This window comes from Rattus rattus, chromosome 10 (assembly GCF_011064425.1).
Source record: "Rattus rattus isolate New Zealand chromosome 10, Rrattus_CSIRO_v1, whole genome shotgun sequence".
Lineage (NCBI taxonomy): Eukaryota > Metazoa > Chordata > Mammalia > Rodentia > Muridae > Rattus > Rattus rattus.
The window spans coordinates 19,580,255-19,606,615 of record NC_046163.1 but is presented as its reverse complement, the minus strand read 5'-3'; the positions used below and the strand labels follow the sequence as shown (position 1 = coordinate 19,606,615).

The 26,361-nt window shown below is 40.6% G+C and overlaps 1 protein-coding gene across 1 annotated transcript in view; it reads left to right on the top strand.

Annotated features, from left to right (window-relative positions):
- Crb1 (crumbs cell polarity complex component 1) overlaps window positions 1-26,361 on the top strand; it is a 173,467-nt gene that overhangs the window by 131,258 nt on the left and 15,848 nt on the right. The window contains exons 10-11 of the mRNA XM_032915188.1: window positions 1,564-1,692; window positions 5,003-5,129. Coding sequence (XP_032771079.1) covers window positions 1,564-1,692; window positions 5,003-5,129 — 256 coding nt within the window. The remainder of the gene's footprint in view (window positions 1-1,563; window positions 1,693-5,002; window positions 5,130-26,361) is intronic.

Sequence of the window (26,361 nt, the reverse complement as noted above, 5' to 3'; positions counted from 1 at the left end):
CATTTATAAAATAACCGAGTCGTTATAGGGAGGTGAAAGGGTAGTGATTAACGAATACCATGTTCTAGGACGTGGACAAGAATACCTGGAGTGGAGTAAATTGGCAGGCTGTAAGCATCACTTTAATTCACAGGTAGAGCATCTTGGCACACATTACATGCAGCCGTGCCTGGGAGAAGCTGTGTTCATCTTCTGCAGCATCTAATGTTGTGCAGAGCTTCAGTGGCAAGGCACAGTGAGAAGTCCTAAGTGTTCAGGTGATTTAATAGACATTATTTCTTGCAAGTTAACAGGATCATTTGTCAAGGAGTAACCTGACTGGTTAAAACCAAAACTTGGGGGTACAAATTAGGAGTCTTACACAGTGACCATAGATAAGAAAATATATATGTGCTAGGAATGAGTTCTCTGAGTCTTTTTCTGACTGATCCATCAAAGTCACGTTTTAAAGAATAAAGTTCTCAAAAGTCCCTTCTAATGAACTTTTCGGGTGCTATTTATTAAGCCAAGGTGCTGCGTATAAAGCTGGAGATTTGCAATGCAAATGACTCCTTTTGGAGCGGGTTGGCATTCTTAACTCTTTTGAAATGTCCTTATGACATTTTCTTTTTGAAGTAGAGTTATTAGGCTCTTTTGAAAAGACGACACACCTTTATACCATCATCCAGGTGCTAGCTTCAGGGCCTAACAGGACGATTGTGAATCTGCTCTCCACTTCCAGAATATTCATTCTGTATCTGATCACACACACACACACACACACACACACACACACACACACACACACACACAGGCGCATGCATGCATGCATATGTGCACACACACATATGACTGAAGATCCTGAGCAATAATTTTAAAATCTGCTCCAAGATCAGCCCTTTCAAGCCTAGGGATTTCTGTCTAGCAGTATTTTCTTAGCTTTTAACAATCTAGTCTGCCTTTTATAAGAGTTCTTCAGTGTGTCCAGCTTTTCGGCTATACCAAGAGCCCCATGCTGAACTCGCATGTAGTCACATTGAGTATTATACACAAACCGCCTGGACAGCAGTTGGCTGGCGCTGTGCAAGGCTATGAATTATGAGAGAGGGAGCAAGCAAGTCTTGGCAGGGCAACTGTAGTTCAGTTCTGAAAGCCAACAGAGAAATCACACGAGGGCCTGAGTACCAGAGTGGTCTCCTTGTTTTCCTGCCCTTTATAGGGATGCAATTTTCCTATGGCCTCTGTTGATTTATTAGAACAAGCAGCTGCAGTTCTAGCTAGAGTGAGTTCCTTCCCAGACTTGAATTTACGGCCACCCCATGGCATAGATCTTATCTTATGCACGAAAGCTGCGGAGAAGGAAAGATGGATGACCACGTTGGTTGCAGTGGGCTCCAGGAGGGGCTTTTTGCTGAAGAACGTAGTGTTTTACGATGCAGCACAATCCAGCATTAATTGTTCCTCGGCCTCAGAGCTTAATTAGCCTAACATTGACAACATATATGAACTTTTCAAAAAAAATTTTTTTTTCTTGCACGGGATGAACAAGATAAACAGCTGTGGCCATTATTTTTATCTCTCTAGACACGGCAGATTACCCTCAACAGTCTGTGGGAACGAGAAGACAAACTTCACTTGCTACAACGGAGGCAGCTGCTCCGTGTTCCAGGAGGACTGGAAATGTGTGTGCCGGCCAGGCTTCACTGGAGAGTGGTGAGTTACGCTGGAACTTTATGGATAAAAGTTCTGAGGTAAAGAACAGAGGGATTGCCCAGAGTTCATTTTCTCCTCCAATTTTTCATCTCAGTTCCCACAGGAAAAAAATCCATGTTGAAATATAGGTCCAGACAGAATCAAGCAATAAAAAAGAAGAAAAATTACAGGGTAGGTCAAAGTATAGAATATTTTACCAGCCAAGACTTCAAATAAGAAAATACGATTTTTAAAATACATAATGTCTTATTTATTCTTTCCTATAAGTCCTTCTGGATTCATGGAGTCCTTCCCTGCCCACGCTAACTCTAATATATGATTTCAATATGGTTGCTTTTGAAGTAAAATAAAACACACCTAAAAGTTACCTTATTTGATTGACTTCAACCCAAAAGTATATGTACTCCTTACCCGGGCAATTCTTTCGTTCACAGAAAAGCCCTTTCACTGTTCACCTAGTCAGAGGTGCCCAGCTAGTGATACAGGGAAAGTTGTGTATGCATTTGCCTGGCTGGGGTGTGGTCAAGGGGAAGAGAAGACATGCTTTGATCAGATGCCCCAAGAGATCTCCATCCCCAAACTGGTAAAAACCAGGACTCTATGAACATGGGCATTATTTAGACAGATAGAACATTACCATTGGTTTAGCACTAATCCACCCATATACCTACATCTCAGAGCTCTGTGAGCAAGATTTTGTTGTTTTTATTTTGTATGTGTGCATGTATGCATGCGTGTGTGTGTGTGCATGTATGTATGTGTGTGTATGTGTGTGTGCATGTGTGTATATGTATGTGTATGTGTGTATATGTATGTGTGTGTGCGTGTGTGTGTGTGTGCGTGTGTGTGTGTGTGTGTGTGTGTGTGTGTGAAGGTGCATGCGGATTAAGCTACAGATTGATGCTGAGTTAAATGTATGCAGCAATGAAGGTTGAGCTGCCATCGAAGCTGGTGCTGCTCTACTGGGAAAGCTGCCGTGAATTCGTGAGTAAGCGTTTGCTCAGCACAGTTAAAGCAAAATACAAAATGTGTTTCTCCATCTCCTAGAATAAGGTACAGGCAGTTGAGACACACGTGTGTGCAGAAGGAATTAGAGGAGTCCCATTCGTGTTCCAGTTTATCACAGCATGACATGCCTCTGATTTCATATCCTCAAAATATTATAAATAGATCTTTGGCCTAAATGTAAATAACTCTTTACTCTCTTCAAATGCTCATTGCCTCCTGGCTTAATATTATCTCCCCTTAATAGCACAATGAATAGCAGTCATCCAAAACCCTCAATTATTTTTTGCAGTAAATATTTCCATTTCCTCCAATGTATATCAGTTTTGAAAGTCATACTTGCCATTTAAATTATTGATTGAGATGAAGGTGGGATTACTAATTTTCTTTTCTTCCCAGGGAAGATTTTCTCCACATAGACTTCACTAGTACAAAGTTATTTCTAGCAGTGAGTGTGCGTTTAATATATTCTGATTTTGCAAACACATTAATCATCATTAATGAATTCAGGAGATCCTAATGGCTTTACTTTGACTTTCCATATATTAATTATCATCTTTTTCATTTGTTTTTATCTTGCTTTTTCTTTGAGGACAGGATCCCATTTGTAGCCCTGGCTTGTCTAGAGCTTGCTACATAGAAGAGGCTGGCCTCGAACTTGCTATCATTCCTCTGCCTGACTTGTCTCACTGTTGGGATTTGGGGAATGAGGCACCACATTCAGTCCTATTATTTTCTAATAAGGCTCCCCTGCTGTTTTCTATGCATATGCAGCATCCACTGTTTTGTTCAAAATAGAAATCAGTAAGGAAATAAAAGAAGGCAGGAGGAAGGGCTGGAAATGTTTAGGCAGTCTCCCAAGGCCTAGAGCTGTGAGACTTCCACACAGTGGAGGATACTGAGAAGCTATTGAGCGTGCCTAAGCTTCCAGCTTCATGTTGTCAGTCCAGCACGTTCAGGTGATGGATGGTGTGAATGCTGGCCACCCATACACAGAATACTTGGCAAGCTCCTGAGAGTCGTCAAGTTTGGCTGGGATCTAATCAGAGAAGCCTCCTTCCAGCCCAGAAGCCAGGGCCATAAAAGGAAAACAGAGAGTCTCAGCTATGTTCGGTATCCCATGGATAAAGAGCTATTTTCCTTGGACTGAATCTCCATTTCCCATCACACCATCTCACAGCTCCTCCACCTCAGCCCTTGCATTAGAGCCTGGTGAGAAGTCTCTGCACACACAGACGTTCTACGTTGGGGGGAAGTGGAGATTAAAAACACTTTATATCGTAAACGGTTCTGCAGAGTTTTTCCTCAGATAGCGCAAATGCCTTCACCACTGCTCCACCCTCAAGGCCTTAGCAGAGTATCTGCCACGCGGTAAATAAAACCACTGAACTAATCCTTGGAGGGCCAGAACAAGGAGTTGCGACTATACATTCCAAAAACCTAAAACTTAAATGAAAGCGTCAATAGAAGGATGTGCCATTTGATTAATTCAACCTCATTTGAACATACACCATTGTATACACAGTATCAACATCACACATATACACACTCACATACCCATACACACACACACACACACACACACACACACACACACACACTTCCCACGTGTCTGCCATTTTTGTGTTCATATATCAGTTTTTTAAAAAATCAAAAGAAAAAAATATTGGTTGAAAAGGAGGCAGACAGTACTCAAGTACCTTAGAGTGGATATTGTTCTTTTTTTCCCAGAAAAGTCATATAGGAAAACACTAGAACGTTTAGAGTTCCTTGTCACTACTAGACCATGGATTTATTAACTGGGTTCTTCCTTACTTTTCTAAATGCTTAAACAAATTGAATTTCAAAGGAAAATAATTCAACAGCTCCTAGAATTAGCCAAGTCTATCCTGAGGCAGAGAGACTCTAGAACTTTCACAGTGTGTGCTGTCTCTGCCCTGTAGATTCCAGGCTAGCAAAGTCACCCCCACCCCAGTGTCTATCCAATAAAGCTGACATTTAAAAGGTGGCAAACCGACCCATGCTCCTGAGGGACAATCAGGACTTCTAAATATTTGCAGTCATTTTCTTATTTGAATTAATTCAATGTGTACACCTATGTCTGTGCATTTGTGCACAGACAAATTTCCACAAAACTCAGAATGTATTAAAAGGCTGTTAAGGAACCTCTGAAATTATCCAGTGTGTTTAATTGGGTAGATTTGGTGCAAACTCTATGCCATGTTAGGAAGAGGGACAAACCGTCGCTCCATCTAACAATCCGCTTGCCTGACCTGGGGCATCTGCTTTTATATCCATTTTCCAGGTGTGAAGAGGACATCAATGAATGTGCCTCTGACCCCTGCATCAACGGAGGCCTGTGCAGGGACTTGGTCAACAGATTCCAGTGCATCTGTGATGTGGCCTTTGCGGGCGAGCGCTGTGAGCTGGATGTAAGCGGCCTTTCCTTCTATGTGTCCCTCTTACTGTGGCAAAACCTCTTTCAACTCCTGTCCTACCTCATCCTGCGCATGAATGATGAACCAGTGGTAGAGTGGGGTGCACAGGAAAATTATTAACGTGCAAAACATTGACTTTCAAGAAACCTCTTGTCTCAGTGTACGACAAAGGGAAAATTAGGGAATAGAATCCATTTAGAGAGGTGATTCTCAACCTTCCTCGTGCAACAACCCTTTTTGTACAGCTCTTCCTGTTGTAGTGGTCCCAACCATAACATTGTTTTCATTGCTACTTCATAATCCTTCTACTCTTATAAATCATAATGTAAATATTAGGTTCTCTCACAGTCTTAAGTGACACCTGTGAAAAGGTCATTGATTCCCCCAAAGGGTTCGTGACCCACAGGTTGAGAACTGCAGACTTGGAGGATGATAATGCATTTAAGTACACCACAAGCAGTTTGGGTCTATAGAAGGTATTTTCCTATTCTAGTTTTTTTAGACACACCAGAAGAGGGCATCAGATTCCATTAAAGATGGTTGTGAGCCCCCACGTGGTGCCTGAGAATTGAACTCAGGACCTGTGGAAGAGCAGTCAGTGCTCTTTCCAGCCCCTAAGAATGTTCTAATACAGTCAGAAAGAGCTCATCACCCAGCCTACTGAGTCCTGGGGCACTGTCGTCCTCAATGCTTCCATGTTGAATGATTTTCATTACACTTAGAAAACCTTTTCTCTCCATTCCACCTCTGCACGTTCCCTATTTTCCTATTGACGGTTTGCCCCCCTCACCATGATTCTAATGTGGTGTGTGGTCCTCCTTCTTACCAGTTATATGTAACATGAACATTTAAAAATATCTATAAACATTTTTATAGTCATGTGTGTCTTCCTGCAAAGCTATTCTCCACGGACAGTTCTTTTCTACATGAAGAAGAGATGAGTTCATCCCCAGGAACACAGAAAAAAGATGGGCTAGAGACGGTGCTCACAGTATCCTTCATCAGCATCACTTCTGATATCATGGACCATACTTTCCACCAGCAAATAGCAGAGAGCATTTTCTCTATTAGTTTCCCTCACATTTCCCCCTTTTCATTACAAATGAAAACTTTCCATTAGGTACTGACACATTTGTAGGGGGTTTGACTTTCCCATCAAGAATTCCCTGATTTGGTATTTATGCAAAATATCTTTGCAGGGTGGGGGGGTCTATATCAGTCCAACAGAGATGTCATTAGTGTTCATTGAGGAGGGAATACTTGGAATGAATTCACACCACCACTGAAGTAGCAGTAGTCTGAAAGATGCCCTTCTGTGAATGTGTCCATGTCTTCAGGAGCTGCCCTGGTTTGAAAGCATGTGGGTAACTTGCGTTTTGCATGTTATCAATGCTCAGTGGGTCACGACTGTTTTTAAAGAAGAGCTTTTGCTGTGGCAATGACCAAGGCGAATCCAGATATGCCAGTCAGACAAAGGGGTATTGCTCTATTCCTCAGTACTTATTCATTTTACATAGCAGCCTCCATCCCGCAGCAACCCTTTTACAGTAGTAGTGATGCTGAGCTCTGTCCTTCCTTCTCAGCATTTTCCTTGTATCCAAAGCATGGTGTCCACATCGCTCTCCTAAAATGAGACCTTGTAGCCAGAAAGGCAGGGAAAACGTTTCCAAAAATATTTGCATTCCTAAGTATTTGCAATGAGTAGATTACAGTCAGAGACAATATGCAGAGTTTCAGGTTCGCTCCCTTCCACACATGACTTCAACTGTTCTCAATGTGATGTGCTCCCTACAGAATATATTTAAGGAGTATTTACCCACAGTGTCATTCTCTGTGCAGTTCTAATGCTTCTGTTGTCACTGTAACTGTTGATTGTTTTCCTGTTTTCCAACTGTCTTATTATCATTTAATAGCTTCTTGCTAAATGCCCTCTTTCTATTCTCCTTATTTCTCCATAGTTCAAGTATGTCTGTGTGACTAAGGATTCTCCTCATTTTCACAGAAAAATAAAATCTTTCTTCCTTCTGTTCTGTTTGTCATTCTCTGGTGACACATGCCTTTGCTTACTTGGACTGAGGGTTACACAGTAAGTGATCCGCAAGTAGGCTCAGTCACACAGACAACCATCACCAACACCACTACCAGCAGCACCACCACCAGCAGCTCGACACCAGACACAAGTATGAGTAGTCATCTCTTGATGACTCCTTCCCCCATACGTGTCATTGCAAGTAAGCACCATGACACCAAGGCCAGGTTCCACGGACTTTCTTTGGTAGGCAAGTGACTCTGTAATCCAATACCTCATTTGTTTTTACTCCTGACTTACATCATCTCTGACAAAGCTGGTCTCAGTTTGACCTGATCATGAGAAAAGACCATCATACCTAAAAGACAGAAATTCACACACTCAGGTTTTCATAATTCACACACACACACACACACACACACACACACACACACACACACACACACGTATCAAATCTCTGTAATTGACTACATTTATTTGCTGATGTTTCATCATTAACAGCTGTAGCACACCGGATTGTGATTGGGGTTGACTGTCTTCCTCCTTTGTGAGTTTATACATGGGAGTGGATTGAAGCACCCTCTCTCTCTCTGCTGAAAAAAAGAGAAACAGGGAAACTTGGAGAGATGCCATGTTTTGATTGTAAAGAGAAAAGTAAATTCAGTTAGTGCTGGTTCAGAAATCTGGGTCAGGATTGTGAGGAACCATTTTCAGTACATCTTTTTTTTTCTAACTACGCTTTTCAATACTACATATCAATAAATTCCTCCCATCCCAACTTTTATTTTACTAAGTTTTTCTGGAAGATGGCTAAAATAGAAGTTATCTAGTCAATACTTCCAAATTAAATCTCTTTCTGGAAGTAGGGTTATACTACTTGAGTTTAGTGATTTAGAGAAAAATTCTGTTTCAACTACTAGTGTCCTTTCCATATCGCTTGGCGTGGCCTTTAGTACCTTACTCAACAAATGATGTAATGAGGACTTACAGTATGCCACTCCCTGGTAATTCCTGGCCAACCGCCATGAGTGAACATGATGCTCGCCCACATAAAGCCAAAGGAAGAATAGGTAAGGAAGGCAGATAAATCAAGATGAGGAATTCTTCAGCCAGTGTTGTGATAAAAGTAGGTCTCCACTGTGCGGCCTGGGAAGCAAGGGGGTTTTGTCCAAAATTAAAACTGGATGTAGAGGGTCAAGAAGGCAAGCTTTACAATGGCTTTGCTGAGATTTGAAGGTAAGTAGAAACTTGGTGGAAAAGGAGAGATGGGGAAGACTACAATATTCCAGGCAGGAGGAGCTGTGAAGTTTGCATGGCATGGCTAGGAAACAGAGGGGGAGCATGGTTAGTCTCAGCTCTAGAAGTAAACGGAAAATGCTTAAAGTCATGTAAAGACGATGGCTTTCCATCCTAAGACCACTTGGGAGCCTTTAAAGGCTTCAACATAAAAGCGACAATTACACTTATACTCTCAAAGGTACCTGAACTTTTACATAGAAATGGATTAAGGACAGATAAGACCGCACTAATGAATATGTAACTAAGAGACAACTACAGTAACACGAACAAAGGAAAAGAGAATTTTGAACTTCTAAGTAGCCATGAGCAAAGTCTAGAGTGAGAGTTCAATCTGGTGAAATCTATTTGAAAGACTGATCCACTGAATAAATCAATGACTTATAACGCTCTGGCAGAGAAGTGCAATGTGATTTATACGTGTCACTGTTTTAGACTTGATATCAAAGAATGAGTCTGGGCTTAATATATAAACTTGAGAGTCATATATAGATATACTGAATTGTGTGGTTTTGTGGATGTCTGTACAAGCCATGTGCAGCATTTGTCTCTACAATGGTACTACCTTAAAATAAAAGCCGTACACACTTGTCACCTGGATGCTATGCTTAGGGTCTAATTCTCTGATTGTCACTATATTCCGTGGATTAGAAGCCTGAGAGCTCTCAGCTATACACAGAGGGAATGGACCAAAAAAATGAATGCAAGAAGTAGAGCAATGGGTCTATCTTAAGAATTTACCTGCGGGCTGGGATTTAGCTCAGCGGTAGAGCGCTTACCTAGGAAGCGCAAGGCCCTGGGTTCGGTCCCCAGCTCCGAAGAAAAAAAAAAAAAAAGAACAAAAAAAAAAAAAAAAAAAAAAAGAATTTACCTGCCATGCCCTCACTGGTGGCTAGTGTCTTCATTCTGAGCTACAGTCTGCATGTTTTTCTTTTTCTTTTTTTATTAATTTTTTTTATTATTCAGCCCATTCGTTTATATCTCAAATGATAACCCCCTTCCTGGTTATCCCTCCACAACCTCTCTATCCCATCTGCCCTCTTCCCACCTCCCCTTTGCTTCCGTGAGAGTGTTTCCCCAACCATCTACCCACGCACTCCCACCCCACAGCGCCAACATCCCTCTGCACTGCAGCATAAAACCTCCACAGAATGAAGGGCCTCCCCTCCCATTTATGTCAGACAAGGCCATCCTCTGCTACATATGTATCTGGAGCCATGCATTCCTCCCTGTACACTCCTTAGTTGGTGGTCTAGTCCCTGGGAGCACTGGGTGGTCTGGCCAGCCAACATTGTTCTTCCTGTGGTGTTGCAATCCCCCTCTGCTCCTCCAGTTCTTCTGCCAGCTCTCCCAGCAGGGTCCCCGAGTTCAGTCCGATGGTTGGCTGCGAGCATCCGCATCTGTATTGGTCAGGTCTTTGTACACTGACAATCCATTTATAAAGAAAACACTGGTGGTTTCCTGTATTTCTGTTACCTTTGCCATTTCTATACATGTTACTTTCTTACAAATCAACTGTTTCTTCTGTCAATGTTTTAATGTTTTCACTGTATTACTACCTTTTATTTTACGTTACAATGACTACGAACCTGTAGTTAGTCTGTTACAGGCTGTGCTAATGTTATAAGCTCTTCAAGTGTTCATCCACCTGTTTTTGTTTCTGTTGAATTTTCCACATGACAGAATTTGTCTCCTGGTGGTTTGTAATTGTTATTGGTGAACACAGATCATGAGGGTTCCCTTTACCCCTGCTCTGGTGTGAGTCTTTGCACAGCAAGTCATACACATCTGGACCTTTTGCTGGGAACTTGAGTTTCATATCTCTAATCTAGCCTACTTTCATATCTTTGGCTTAGATTGTCGCACAGCATCGAGGTGGTGAATTTGGCTTCCACGACTGATTTTGGTGGGAACTCTTCATAAATTCTCAATCACTCAACTCCCTCTTGAGCCTCAGTTCTTTGCCACTGTCTCAGAACTCTACTTGGTAGCTAGGCAGAGATCCTCATCCTCATCTCTCTGGGATTTGAACAGCTCTCTCTTGAAACTCTTAGTTCCTTCTCTTTCTTCCTCTAGCAAATTCCTAGCCTTCCTGAAACCTGAGGTGTAATAAAACTTCTTTTCCTCATACCTTTGTCACTTCACTTTGGGCTTCTTTTTAGTGACCATAATGTAGATCAAGCATACAGCCCCCCCCTTACTCCCCCCCCACACATAAGCAACACTCAGTAATAGACTTCTCTAGGTCAAGGACCATCTAACACATCTGCCACAATGATAAGAGAATTATCACCTTCCAATAACCATGGATCTTGAGAAGTAATAGTACTTTCTTTTCTTGATATTTTAATTTTAATGCGGATAAATGCTTTTTCTGAAATGACCTTGCCATGATATTGTAGCAAGTGAGAAAAACGTGAAAGCTTTGATAACGCAAGTAAAAAGCTTTGCTTAAGGGCTTAACAATGTCACAAGGGCAGTAATTTTGTCAGTTTCTGCTTGCTTATCCTTTAGTTGTCTATTATAATAGCTGCCCTAAAAGTTGGCTAAGTCCTGTATCCGAGTCATGTTGAACTTGGTCTCCCTCAGTTAAATGTCCTCCTACACATGGCAATGGTTGCTCTGTGATGATTTTGTTGCTGCTGTTGTTGATGTTATTGTTGTTGTTGTTGTTGTTGTTTTACCTTGTAATTTGAGGTTACATTTTTTTTCCATGTGGAAAGGTTTAGTGAGAGAAGAAGAGTAGAGGAGGGGAGAAGTTAAGGCCGGCCATGATGATGTGGAAGGAAGTGGGGAGGGGAATAGGAGAGAAGGGACAAAGGGGAAGAGGGCAAGCGAGCAGAGAAAAGAAGAGAGCGAGGTTACATCTTAAGTATTCTAACCTTGAGTATTCTGACTCATGGTGTAAGAGACTATGAGTTGTTTTAGACTCCCCCAAAACAGCTTTTTAATTTAGCAAGCAGTCAAATAGCTATATCAAAAATCTCAGTACTGGGCTAGGGCAGGCTTTGGGATGCACAGTGCAAATCTCGGCTCACCTCGCCTGTAGCAGGACAGCTTGTGGTCTGCTCACATGTACACTTCTCTTGGTCTATCTGGCAATGTGAGAGGAAGCAACTTTTCTCTAGAATTAGACTGTATCTCCATGGCTCTCTTCTTTCCAGAATTTTGTGATTCCACTTTCAGTTTCTGTCGTAAACCCCTTTAATCTTATTCTCTAAGCCTTTAAGACTGCAAAATCCACTTCCATTTTAGTGAACCGAGGATTGTACTCAGCAAACAAACAAAATGAAAATCACCAGTGTCCTCTGCCCTCTGAGTTCAGCTCTCTTAGAGCCATGCATACTTCCGTTAACAGTGCTCTAAGGGTTTCTCTGTCATTCTGTCCACATTTTAATAGTTAGTGCCCAAAGGTTGGTATAATAGAAATGATGTTATCAACACTTGAAGGGGACACTGAAATTTCAAGTAGGCCATATTAATTCCCCTGTGGTCTATGTTGTGAGACCACCTCTGAGGTCACCACAGAAATGATAGGAGGATAAAAGAGTTAAAAAGATAAAAGAGTAGTTTCTCCAGAAAGCACAGACGGAAGGGAAGCACAAATATCACTTTCAGCTTCTAGTTGCTATCATTCGAGTGGAAACAGTAGGCTTGCAGTACATCCAAACAGAGAGAAGAAATAAGGCATGGGGATATCATTTATAGGAAGATTTTGAGTCAGCATGAGCAAAAATGAATGAATATTAGAATTCTTCAGCAATGTTCCGAATTGATTTGCAGCAAAGTGAACTCCCACCCTAGAAACCATCAAATAGAAGCTGAGTGATGAGTCTTGTGGAGAATACGTGTGCACTGACTGGGATAGCTGTAGACTTGGCAGCTTCAAAAGCACCAGCCACAAACCAGTTCAGCAAATCAGTGTGTTTGCATCTTAAAAATCTGTTAACGTTGCATCGTGTGCTATCTATGACAGCAGAATGGTGTAGTTGGATGAGAACAGAAATTTTTACTCAACTAAAACTTGAGGGAAAGTGTAGTTTGCCAGGCCAAATAGCTGACCCAAATCTCCTGACCCTTAGGGAAAAGGGAGGATTGGGAAAGATGCATTTCTGAACTTCAGATCGTTAACACATTGGATCAGGTTATAGTGAAGAAATGTTTGAGAAAGAAATCTCCTTTAGAATGTATTTTTAGGTTCACTGATTTATTATGCTGGCTTCTTTGAAATCGAAACCTACCAACTTTGTCCATTTAACACCCCAAAGGCACCTTTACTCGGGGAAAAACCAGACTGAGCTGTGATGCTTCGTGTGCACAGAGAAAGTTTGCTGAGCAAGGTTTGAGGTTGCATTGTTCCATATCAATCACTTTCCAGCAAGATCTGCAGTAGGACCAGGGCCTGCGGCCAGGAAGGTATAAAGCCACTGGGAGAGTTTATTTGAATGTTCTTTCTATCTTAAATCAGTAGGTAAAATGATGCTGTTACAAAGATATTCCACTGTAAAGTGTAGGAGAGTTCCTGTTGGAAGACCAAGTTAGTGCTTATTCAACCATTATTGAAATACATATCTCTAAAATATTGACATTAAACATATAGTATCTGAGCATTTCATATGGCTCAGTCCACTGTCTGTATTTCTGGTATCTGCTAGGATGCTATTTCTCCTGAATTTTCGAGGTATTAATGAGAAATATTGTATCAAAGAGTTTAAAAGGATTTTAGCAACTATTAAATCCAACTCATTTTTTTATATAAAAGAAGAAGCTAAGTAGGAAGAGGGAATGGCTAGATTAAGTTATAAAGTATTAAATGGTAAGGCTGGGGAGTTGGCACAGTAGTTAAAACCTGCTCTTTCAGGGCACAAGAGCTCTGCCCCATCACCTACATCTGGTGGCTCATAACTGTAACTACAGCTCTAGCGCAGCGGGCGGTTCTTTCTGGTCTCTATCAGCACCAAACACATATGAGCATATGTGCACATGCACACACACACACACACACACACACACACACACACACACACACACACATACACACATACACAAACAGAGAGAGGGAGAGGGGAGTTTATAATATCAGGTCTCCCAACCCACTATTCAATAATACTCTTTCCTTCCCTATACTGACACAGTAAATATATAGCATAATCTTTTTTTAGTTTTTATTTCTTTTGAAGGAGGATCTCACCACATCTCCCAGATTGGCCCTTAATTCACTCTGCAGCTCAGACAGACCTTGAACTTACGGTCCTCCTGGCATTGAATTTGTGATCCTCTTGGCCTGTACGTGTCTGAGATCTCAGACCTAAACCACTAGCCTGGCTTTGCCACGTAACCCTATAGACTGATTTCTAGGTCAGTTACTCCTATGAACGCGTTCGTTTACCATGAATTTGTATTAAATAACTGAAGGATAAAAGAAGAAAGCATACTTAGCCACAAACTTTATAATTTGGAATTTAGAAAGGTGTAAACGGGGTTTGTTTATGGAAAATTTTGAAGAATTCCACTTTCTTCCACTAAAACATGCTGTGAAAATGTAGAAACGGGAGGGATTCTGATGCAGTCTAAGAAACATTGAATTCATAACTCCCCAATTTTTTCCATCTTACAATAATCCCAAGAGTAGTTTTTGTCCTCACTTTATAATGAGCAAATGGAATATAACAGGATGCATACCTTATTCACATTTGTACAGTTAGGGAACATTATGCCTGTGGGGTAATCAAATTTTTCATTTCCAAATTTCATGCTCAAGAAAGAATTGTGATCTCTGAGACGAGACCCAGGAAACAGACCACAGTGATACATGTACAGATTTCCCTGACACTGTGAACCAGACAGGGTGGCAATGCTCAAACCTTTTCAGTTCAGCCCCAAAACTTTGTCCCCATGATATCTGTTACCAGATTTCCAGAAGGTACAAGTAAAAGAAAATAATAAAACTTGGAAGAGTGTGCCAAGGGAAACAAAATGGGAGAGACGTGAGGAATGAACAGATGCATCTAGTGGTGAAGTCCGTCTTTATCCTGGCTGCACAAAGGACATAGCATACTTAGAAATTAAGGGATGGGTTAATCAGAGAAAGCTTTGAAAGACTCAGAATTTGAGAGTGTGGCCATTCACAGAGACCCAGGAAGCACAGAAGGTGGTGGGAAAATATTCCTCACATAAATAAGATTATGGAAGACATTAAGCCATGAGAATGGGGCAGAAAATAAAAATATACGCAGCAAGGACACAGAACCATTTATGAGTGACAGAATCATAAATTGTTTCTGAGTGGACAGAGTTGTGCTTAATTGCTAAGGCTGATGTCAAGGGCGATGCTGACTGGCCCACATCCTCAGGCTCTTCCTGCAAACAGAGCCCTGGCCAGTGGCACCGCGGTCTTAGGCTGTAGGGAGATGTCTTGTGCTCTAAATTTGGCCTGCAGAAAGAAACACCCAGGATGACATTCTCTTCAAATTATAGTTTAAAAGAAGCACTGATGCTTATCCCAGAGTTTTCACTAATTAGTATTCAGGAGCAAGTAAATATAGTGCTATATACTTGTCCGAAGAGGATGAACTGCCAGCAGGTATATCACAAGATGTTTAGCATCATTAATCATAAGAGGAGTATAAATCAATACCACAGTGGGATATCACCTTATACATGCTAGGTTGGCTATTCCTAACCAAACCAAGGATAGTATGTGCTAGTTAGAATGGAAAAAACTGGAACTCTTGTGCTTGTACTTCTGAGACTGTAAAATGGTACAGTCACCACAAAACATTAAAAGTATAAGTATCATTATTTATTAATTAAATATTAAAGGAATGCTTCCCTATAATTCCACCTTTATCCTCACTAACTCTTTTCCCTCACAACTTCAGGCAATTGTCTTTCAAACCCTGTGAATTATTGAGTGTAATTTGTTTGTGCATGGTTGAAAGACAACCTACCAGAGTATGGCTAGTCAGTCTCTCAAGGCCTACATCTTTTAAGAAAGCTAACTCTACTTCCCCAAACAGCCATCACTTGCCTTGAGCTCGTCAGGTAGGGATGGGACATCCTAAGTCTCTCCTCTGGTCAAACAGGTATTTTGGGTGGCTTGATCTTGTGCAAGTCTTGTACATACAGTCTCAATACAGTACAGTGTTGTATTGAGTTCATCACAACAGCATTGTCATATCTGGCAAATTCTATTTTGCTGCAGTTGTCTACTACCTCTGGCTCTTACAATCTTTCTGTCCGTTCTTCCACAATCATCCCTGATCCTTATGGAAGACAACACAACGTAAATGTCCCATTTAGAACTAAATACTCCTCAATCTTTTATTCTCCCTATGTTGACAGATGTGGGTAAGCTTTGGTGAAGATTAAGAAATGCACTAATATATGCACTACTATATATATATGCACTAATATATATAGATAGATAGATATTCATAGATAGATAGATAGATAGATAGATAGATAGATAGATAGATAGATATAACTTAGGGTAGAATTTATTGCTATACCATTTAAGAGAATAAAAGTATTATGCTCTCTACTAATGCATATGACCTAGACAGGTAGAGGTTTGATGCCCAGGCTACCTTACCAGACATGAGTTTACATGTGAAGGTCAAAAGACAGCTTGCAGGAGACATTCTTTCTATTCATCATGTGATTTCCAGGGATTGAACACAGGTTGTCAGAATAGGAGCAAGTGTCTTTACCTGCTCGCCATTTTTCCAACCCGACTTTCCTTATTTGTTGCTTTATGAGAAATGATGGTGTTGGTATTATCCCTCAAATGTAGAGCTGTGATCACTCAACCTGGAAACTTACCAGTATGCAACAGATTAATACCATGATCTTATATAGTGGAGCACAGAATGGCCTTTGCCTATCTTAATTTTAAGTTTCTAAAAGGGCTATATTTTTTTCTTATTTTATTCTCTGACCGTTTTAGACATGTATATGGTGAATCATAGTCTTTTTCACACTTCTTTCCCCTCTCTTACTCTGCTTTTCTCTCCTGCTGAAACCCTTCTACTTCCCAACAAGGTGCCTCCTACTCCCTGTACTGTTTGCGTGGTGACCCACCCAACGGGTTACTTGTATGAGCATGGGTGAGAGGTTATTTACTGGAGTATGGACAACTGAACAGTTGACTCTACCACCAAAGAAAAATATATGTCATTCCTTCCAGCAAACCATAACTTCCAATAGACCCTCAAGGAGCACTGGAGCCTCATAAACTTCTCCTCCATCCATGAGGATATGTTGAACAGCTCAATCGATGCAAGCCTTATTTGTAACACATAACTACAGCTGAATGGTATCCACAGTACACTGGTTTTTCAAATTTAGCTGATGTCTAATTGATGCATGTCTCTCCATTCTCTGGTTCATAATTCTTTCCACCCTTTCTTCTGTGATGGTCCCTGTACCTTAAAGGTAGAGACATAAAGGTCCCCTTTTGGCATTCTGCCATCATTTATACTTTTACACTTTGACAAGTAATAATCTCTGTGTTAACCACCAATTGAAAGAGCATCCATACTGGAAAATATCATCCTGAGTGAGCTAACCCAATCACAGAAAGACATACATGGTATGCACTCATTGATAAGTGGCTATTAGCCCAAATGCTTGAATTACCCTAGATGCACAGAACACATGAAACTCAAGAAGGATGATCAAAATGTGAATGCTTCACTCCTTCTTTAAAAGGGGAACAAGAATACCCTTGGCAGGGAATAGGGAGGCAAAGTTTAGAACAGAGGCAAAAGGAACACCCATTCAGAGCCTGCCCCACATGTGGCCCATACATATATAGCCACCCAATTAGATAAGATGGATGAAGCAAAGAAGTGCAGGCTGACAGGAACCGGATGTAGATCTCTCCTGAGAGACACACCCAGAATACAGCAAATACATAGGTGAACACCAGCAGCAAACCACTGAACTGAGAACGGGACCCCTGTTGAAGGAATCAGAGAAAGGACTGGAAGAGCTTGAAGGGGCTTGAGACCCCATATGAACAACAATGCCAACCAACCAGAGCTTCCAGGGACTAGGCCACTACCCAAAGACTATACATGGACTGACCCTGGGCTCCAACTTCATAGGTAGCAATGAATAGCCTAGTAAGAGCACCAGTGGAAGGGGAAGCCCTTGGTCCTGCCAAGACTGAACCCCCAGTGAAAGTGATTGTTGAGGGGAGGGTGATAATGGGCGGGGATGGGGAGGGAAACTATATAGAACCCATATAGAAGGGGGAGGAGTTAGGGGAATGTTGCCCTGGAAACCGGGAAGGGGAATAACAATCGAAATGTAAATAAGAAATACTCAAGTTAATAAAGATGGGGAAAAAAAAGAAAGAGCATCCATAAAGAAGACTGAGTGCAGTGCTTATCTATGAACATAAATATAAATATTCATAAGATACTTTAACACAAGCATTTAGAAAAACAGTAAGAGTAGTTTATCCTGGGACCTATGATCCCACCAAGCACAGACTCCTGACAAAATTTACAGTACCAAGCATGAATTCCTTCCTTTGGAGCAGGTCTCAAATGGAATCAGAAATAAGTTGGCTGTCCCCATAATAGTGATGACACTACTATACCTAAGGCACAATTTCCCTGGCTAGAGTTTGGTCTTATGCAATTGTAATCCCTCATAGCTCTTAGGGATTAGAGTCAGATATGACAATTGATAACTTTTTTCTTAGCATGGTACTGCCTCTCTGGTACCATGAACATTAATTAGCCTGTAGTGAAGAAGGAATTTCCATTGTAGTACCAACTGGTTTATCTGTGTAAATATTTATCTATATAAAACTGTAACTATGTAGTATCTTCAGCCTTAGGCTCTTATCATCAAGGTAACCAAGAGCAATGGGCATACCTTGAGCATAGTTTGGCAGAACCTTTGAGGTCTCCCTAGGTGCCATTAATGTCATGTAGTGTGAAGTTTAAAAAATGACATATTGATTTTAAGAAATGAAACCAGTTCTTATCATTTTTGTAAAAACAAATTGGATAGAAAACTAGGTATATGGTAGGAATTTAGCATTTTAACAATTATAAATACTAAAAAAAATGATTTGTGGGGATGGAGAAAATGCTAAGTAGTTAATACCTTTACTCCTTTGTTCCTTCAGAGATCCTTAGTTCAGTTTTCAAAACTTAATTTAACCCAAGCTCCAGAGGATCTGACACTCAGCTTTGGCCTCCATCGGCATCTACACTCAAATGTGTGAATGTGCATGTGTGTGCGTGCGTGTGTGTGCATGCACGCACACACACGCACGCACACACATACACACACATTCTAAAAGAAAATAATTTTTAAAATACAACCGATTTAAGATTGTTAATTGATTTATTATAATCACCTAAAACCTTTGTGCTCATAATATTTATAAAATAAAATAAATGTTTATAAATATGATCTTGATCTTCATAATCTGTGAAAGAAATCTTTATTTAAAAGGATAATCATTCTATGATGATTTTCTTTTCCACTCGGTTGTTAAATACAGATTAGTTTCATTTGAATTGCTTTAATCTGTTTAAAATTAATTACAAGTTCTATTTATGCCTTATAATTGTGGCACCAGAGACTGATACAGAAGAATCACAATCTTAAGATCATATTAAACTAGAGGCCGTTCAGGGTCAGTTCAGGCTGTAGACCAACACCAGGCAACGAGTAAGCAAAAATGAATCAAAATAGTAAGAAAGAAAGAAAAAAGAAAAAAAGCCATTAAAAGACCACATTTATGCAGAAAAAGAGCAATATATAGAAGTATCATGTCTAAAGCACAGAAGAGTCTTTCATATTAAATTCTGTTCTTATTATTTTTGTACGAACAACTTGGTTTCTTCATACAGAAATTGCATTCAACGTGTTTATTTGAGAAGTCTACTCATGACAGTTCTACCGTCTCATGTCAGAGTCATGATCAGAGCTACATCCAAATACGTCTAACATTTCCACTATCATTCTATTTGACTACATTATAAAGGGAAATTGAATTGTTTATATATGTCTTTTTCCATTTGACAAACCTCATATTCGTACCTTATCAATGAATAAGATCAATTCTAGTTGATACCTAACCCTTGGAGAAAATGTAGTTTGGAACTAGTGGCTAACATGCTTGGCACGCAAGCAAGAGATCAGAGGTTTGGATCCCTAGTACTCTCAGAAATGCCTGATTGGCTTGGCCACCTGCCTGTAACACTGGCCTCAGAAGGACAGGGGATCCATGGAACAAACTAGCAAGACTAGCCATACACTTTTAACATGCTCTGGGTTTGCCTGAGAGATGTTGCCTCAAGGAACAAGGCCATAAGCAGCTGAGAAATAGTCCAGCATCAACTTTTGGCCTGCACACTCACACATACACACATGTGCCTACACACATAAACAGACATACATACGCTTATGTTCACATCACACACATTCACTTGTAGAAAAGTAAAAGAACAAACAAGCAAAAAAAGAGCCCCAATATGTCCCTTTGAATTTTCAACAGCCAAGCACAGATTGTGAATATAGAAATTACTAATAATTAGCTAGTTGATTGAATGAGTGCTTTTGTAGTTCAAACATCAGTTTCTAGCCTTAACATCCCTGTCTTTGTGTTGAGATCCCTCACTGTTATTAAATTCAGATAGGAATAATAATATGTAATAACTGCAGAAGAGTGTTCCAGTTTCTTTTTCAGAATAGGCTTGACCAGGAATGATCTCTGTACTATGACAGTGTCTTGGGAATCAATGAAGCAACACTGCCCATCAAAGTATCATTGCTATCAAAGGCTTAAATTCTCAGAAATTACACTGTTCATGTTTAATTGAATTGTTTTTCATTTTTTAAAGTTTTATTTAATTTTTTTATACTCCAGATTTTATCGCCTCCCTCCCCTGTCTACCCTCTGACTACTCCACATCCCATACCTCCTTCCCAAGCCCCTGTCTCCACAACGATGTCCCCAACCTTCCACTCCCCACCCCACCAGACCTCTAAACTCCCTGGGGCCTCCAGTCCCTTGAGGGTTAGGTACATCTTCTCTGACTGAACCCAGACCCAGCAGTTCTCTGCTGTATATGTGTTGAGGGCCTCATATCAGCTGGTGTATGCTGCCTGGTTGGTGGTCCAGTGTCTGAGAGATCTCGAGGATCTGTGTTAATTGAGACGCTGGTCTTCTTAACAGGGTTGCCCTCCTCCACAGGTTCTTCCAGGTTTTCCCTAGTTCAACAGCGGGGTCAGTAGCTTCTGTCCATTGGTTGGATACAAATATCTGCATGTGACTCAGCTGCTTGTTGGGTCTTTCAGAAGGCAGTCATGTTAGGTCCCTTTCTGTAAGCACTCTATAGCCTCAGTAATAGTGTCAGGCCTTGGGGCCTCCCCTTGAGGTAGATCGCCCTTTGGGCCTGTAGCTGGATCTCCTTTTCCTCAGGCTCTTCTCCAGTTTTGTCCCTGCAATTCTTTCAGACAGGAACAATTATGGGTCAGAGTTTTGACTGTGGGATGGCAACCCCACCATTTACTTGATGCTCTGTCTTTCTGCTGGAGGTGGGCTCTACAAGTTCCCCTCTCCCCACTGTAGGGCATTTCATCTACGGTCCCTCACTTTGAGTCCTGAGAGTCTCTCTCACCTGCCAGGTCTCTGGTACATTCTGGAGCCCCACCCCTACACCTGTAACCTCCTACCTGCTGAGATTGCCTGTTTCCATTCTTTCTGCTGGCCCTCCCCCAGCAGAAGGTTTCAGTCCTTCTTCCCCACCCAATACCAGATCATGTTCCCCTCTCTGCTCTCCCCCAGGCTGTCCCCTTTCCCACCCAGTTCCTCTATCCCTCCCACCTTGTGATTGCTTTCTTCTTCCTCCCAAGTGGGATTGAGGCATCCTTACTTGGGCCCTTCAGTTTGTTGACCTTTTTGAGTTCTGTGAACTAACACGTTGAGTATTCTATATATTTTTTTTGGCTAATACCCACTTATTAGTAAGTACATATGTTGCACGTCTTTTTGGGTCTGAGTTACCTCAGGATGATATTTTCTACTTACATTCATTTGCCTGTAAAACTCAGGATGTCCTTGTTCTTAGTAACTGAGTAGTATTCCATTGTGTAAATGAACCACATTTTCTGTATCCATTCCTCTGTTGAGGGACACCTGGGTTGTTTCCAGCTTCTGGCTATCATAAACATGGCTGCTATGAACATAGTGGAATACATGTTCCTGTGGCACAGTGGAGCACCTTTTGGGTATATTCCCAAGAGAGGTATTGCTGGGTCTTTAGGTAGTGCAATGTCCAATTATCTGAGGAACCTCCAGACTAATCAGAGTGATTGTACCAGCTTGCAATCCTACCAGCAATGGGAGGAGTGTTCCTCTCGCTACATTGTTACCAACATGTGCTGTTGCCTGAGGTTTTGATCTTAGCCATTCTGATTGGTATGGTGGAATCTCAGGGTCATTTGAATTTTCATTTCTCTGATCACTAAAGACTTTGAACATTTCTTTAGGTACTTCTCAGTCATTTGAGATTTTGCTGTTTTGAATTCTCTGTTTAGTTCTGTACCCTATGTTTTTATTGAGTTGTTTGGATTTTTGGTGGGCAGCTTCTTGAGTTCTCTGTGTATTTTGGACATTAGCCCCCTGTTGGATGTGGGATTAGTAAAGATTTTTTTCCCAATCTCTAAGTTACCAATTTGTCTTATTGACTATGTCCTTTGCCTTACAGAAGCTTTCCAATTTCATGAGGTCCCATTTATCAATTCTTGATCTTAGAGTGTGAGTCATTGGAATTCTGTTTAGGACATTTCCCCCTATGCCAATGAGTTCAAAGCTCTTTCCCATTTTTCTCTTCTATTAGATTTAGTGTATCTGGCTTTATGTTGAGGTCCTTGACCCACTTGGACTTGAGCTTTAGGCAAGGTGACAAATATGGGTTTATTTTCATTTCTCTACATACAGACAGTCAGTTAGACCAGCACCATTTATTGAAGATGCTTTCTTTTTTTCCATTGTATATTTGACTTTGTCAAAGATCAAGTGTGTGTAAGTGTGTGGTTTTATTTCTGGGTCTTCAATTCTATTCCATTGATCAACATGTCTGTGTCTCTACCAAAATACCATGCAGTTTTTATCACTATTGCTCTATTTAGTATAGCTTGAGGTCAGGAATGTTGATTCCCCCAGCAGTTCTTTTATTGTTAAGAATAGTTTTTGCAATCCTGGCTTTTTTTGCCTTTTCAGATGATTTTGAGAATTGCACTTTCCATGTTTTGAAGAATGGTTGGGATTTTGAAGGGGACTGCAGAGAATCTGTAGATTGCCTCTGGTAGGATGGCCATTTTTATTAGGTTAATTCTGCCAATCCATGAGCATGGGAGATCTCTCCATTTTCTGAAATCTTTTTCAATTTCTTTCTTGAGAGACTTGAAGTTATTGTCATACAGATCTGGACAAAAATCAAACTCAAATCTATCTACCCTAGAGAGGTTCCTAGAAGAAAAACTCCAGCACAAGGAAGATACCTACACCAAAGAAAAGACAAGATAGTAAACATCTCACAGCAAAGCCAAAAGGAGAGACCACACGCTCATAAAGTCACCTATGAATACAAACATACAGTCATCTACAGGAACTAACAGTCAATATTAGTGGACTCACCTCACCTATGAAAAGACATACACTAACAGGTTGGATACACGAATAAGATCCAGCATTTTGCTGCATATAAGAAACATACTCCAATAACAATGACAGGCATTATCTCAGAGTAAAAGGATGGAGAAAGGTCTGCCAAGCAAATGTTCCCAAGAAATAAGCTCAAGTTACCATCCTAATATCCAATAAAATAGACTTTCAACCAAAATTTATCGAGTATGATGTGGAAGGACACTTCATATTCATCAAAGGGAAAATCCACCAAGAAAAAGACTCAATTCTGAACATCTATGCCCCAAAAGCAAGGGCTCCTATATTCATAAAAGAAAATTTACTAAAGCTCAAAAACCCATTGAGCCATACACAATAATAGTGGGAGTATTTAACACCCCACTCTCACTAATGGACAGGTCACTGAAACAGAAATTAAACAGAGACATGGTGAAACTAATAGAGGTTATGAACCAAAAGGATTTAACAGATATCTACAGAACATTTAACCCTAAAACAAAAGAATAGACCTTCTTCTCAGTACCTCATGGTACCTTCTCCAAAATCAACCATATAATTGATCACAAAACAACCCTCAACTGATACAAAAAGATTGAAATAATTCCATGCATCCTATCAGATCACCAAGGACTAAGGCTCATCCTCAATGACAGCAAAAACAACAGGAAGCCCGCATACATGTGGAAACTGAATAAGTCTCTACTCGATAATAACTTGTTTAGGGAAGAAATAAAGAGAGAAATTAAAGACTTCCTGGAATTTAATGAAAATGTTGATACATCATACCCAAACTTATGGGACACAATCAAAGCAATACTAAGAGGAAAATTCGGGGCTGGAGAGATGGCTCAGTGGTTAACAGCACTGATGGCTCTTCCAGAGGTCCTGAGTTCAAATCCCAGCAACCACATGGTGGCTCACAACCATCTGTAATGGGATCGGATGCCCTCTTCTAGTGTGTCTGAAGACAGTGTACATCATACATTAAAATATAAATAAATAAATCTTTAAAAAAAAAAGAGGAAATTTCATAGCATTACGTGGCCTGGTAAAGATACTGGAGAGATCTTACACTATCAACTTAACAGCATACCTGAGAGCTCTAGAACAAAAAGAAACAAACACACCCAAGAGGAGTAGAAGGCAGGAAATAGTCAAACTCAAGGATGAAATAGAAACAAAGAGAACAAAAAAAAAAAAAAAAGAATCAACAAAACCAAAAAGCTAGTTCTTTGAGAGAATCAACAAGATAGATAAACCCCTAGCAAAACTAACACAAGGGCCCAGAGGCAGTATCTGAACTAACAAAATCAGGAATGAAAAGAGAGACCTAACAACAGAAACTGAGGAAATTCAAAAAATCTCCAGATTCTACTACAACAGCCTATACTCAACAAAACTGAAAAATCTAGGTGAAATGGATGGTTTTCTAGACAAATACCACATACCAAAGTTAAATCAAGAGCAGGTAGGCTATCTAAACAGGCCCATTTCCCAAGAGGAAATAGAAGAAGTCATTAAAATCCTCCCAAGGAAAAGAAGCCCAGGGACAGATGGATTTAGTGCAGAATTCTACCAGATCTTCAAAGAAGACCTAATACCAATATTCCTCAAACTATTCTGTAAACTAGAAACTGAAGGAACACTACCTAATTCGTTCTATGAAGCAACAATTACTCTGAACTGAAATTTCTTATAGATGAATTTTTTCCACAACCAATCCCAGAGGAAGTTTAGATCCATAAGACATAGCTAATTACAGATACCCTAGGTCCTTTCAGAGCTCTGACTCTACATTTATAAGAGCACTTATGTCAATGAATGAGGTTACTCAAAATCTTGGAGATTTGGAAAGAGAAAGGTAATGTTTTTTCATATATATATATATATATATATCATTAATACATATGTAGTCCTTTAATACACCTGCTGTAACCCAATAAGAGCCAAATAGCATGACACCTTTGAAAGCACATGGTGCCTATTGCTATTTATAAAACCTTCGCTTCATTCTCCTCTGCCTGGTGGAACCTATTTGTCTTCAAAACTTTCCAATAAAGAATTCTTTGCTCAGTTCCTGCCATCCCCAATGGTAGTGTCTGTTCCTCGAACAACTTAAACACTTTGCTGTTGTGCATTTTATGATTAGAGGTGCCTCAAATTTGCAGAGCGTTTGCTCTGAACCCTTATGTACATTATTTTACTATGTACAAAAGTCTTAGGAGTTAGCCACTCCCTTTTATTGATGGGAACCCAAAGACACGATGAAATGTTTTCCTTATCCTTACAAATTCATATCAGTCAATCACGTCTGCAAAACAGCATGCCAATGTTTGTTGCAGGAATGATGAGATGACAGGAATATGGTATCTTGGAAGAGGAACGTGTAACCTTGCTAGGGTAAGGAAGGCAGAAAAACCTCACAGGGCAGATACTTAGCCCAGGACTTCAAAGATAAAGAGGCATTTCCTTTACAAAATAAAAGCACATTTTCCCTTGATTTCATTTTTTTGCCTTGTATGATTCTCTGTTTTCAAAGTGTGAATTTAAATTGTTTTTCACTGCAAAAATTGAGTTGCAAGGCAAATCCTGCTCCTGTTATCAGAGAGAACTCAGGATGCCCGTGGTGCTGGAGCCTCATAATGTTTATAATGGAGCTTTGCCGTGATTGATGGTCTAGTTCTCTCTATAACTGTGTTTTATTTCCGAGTTTAGAGAGGGAAAGCCTGGGAGACAACCATTAAATCCACTGGCTTCCTTAGGGATCATGGAACAGGCTTTATAGAGTGGAGCGAAGGACTGAACTTTACAGCGCTAGACTGAACTCCCTCAGCAACAAGACAGAGCGACATGCCAAGGAAAAGGAACTGGCTATGGGACAAAACCAGAAAAAGCTGGTTGTGTTCCTGGGCAGAAAGAGCACCAGAGTCTCAAGATTTGGGGGCTGTGGCTGGGGACTTCTGCTTTTGCACCGAATGTGCCTTAGTAATTCCAACTCTGACCGTGTTTCAAAAATTTCATGGTCAGAAAAGACTCACACCACCTTTCCCAAGTGCTCTCTCCTTTCCAGATTCAGCATATCTGGGAGGCACTGTGCCTTCCCCTCTCATCTCCTCCCTGCCAAGCCATCTTCACTCTTAGCTGCCTTTGTCCAAATTTACTGTTCCCTGGGGGGCTCACTGACATTCTGGGCTGCAAGGCAGGAAGTCCAATGCCCT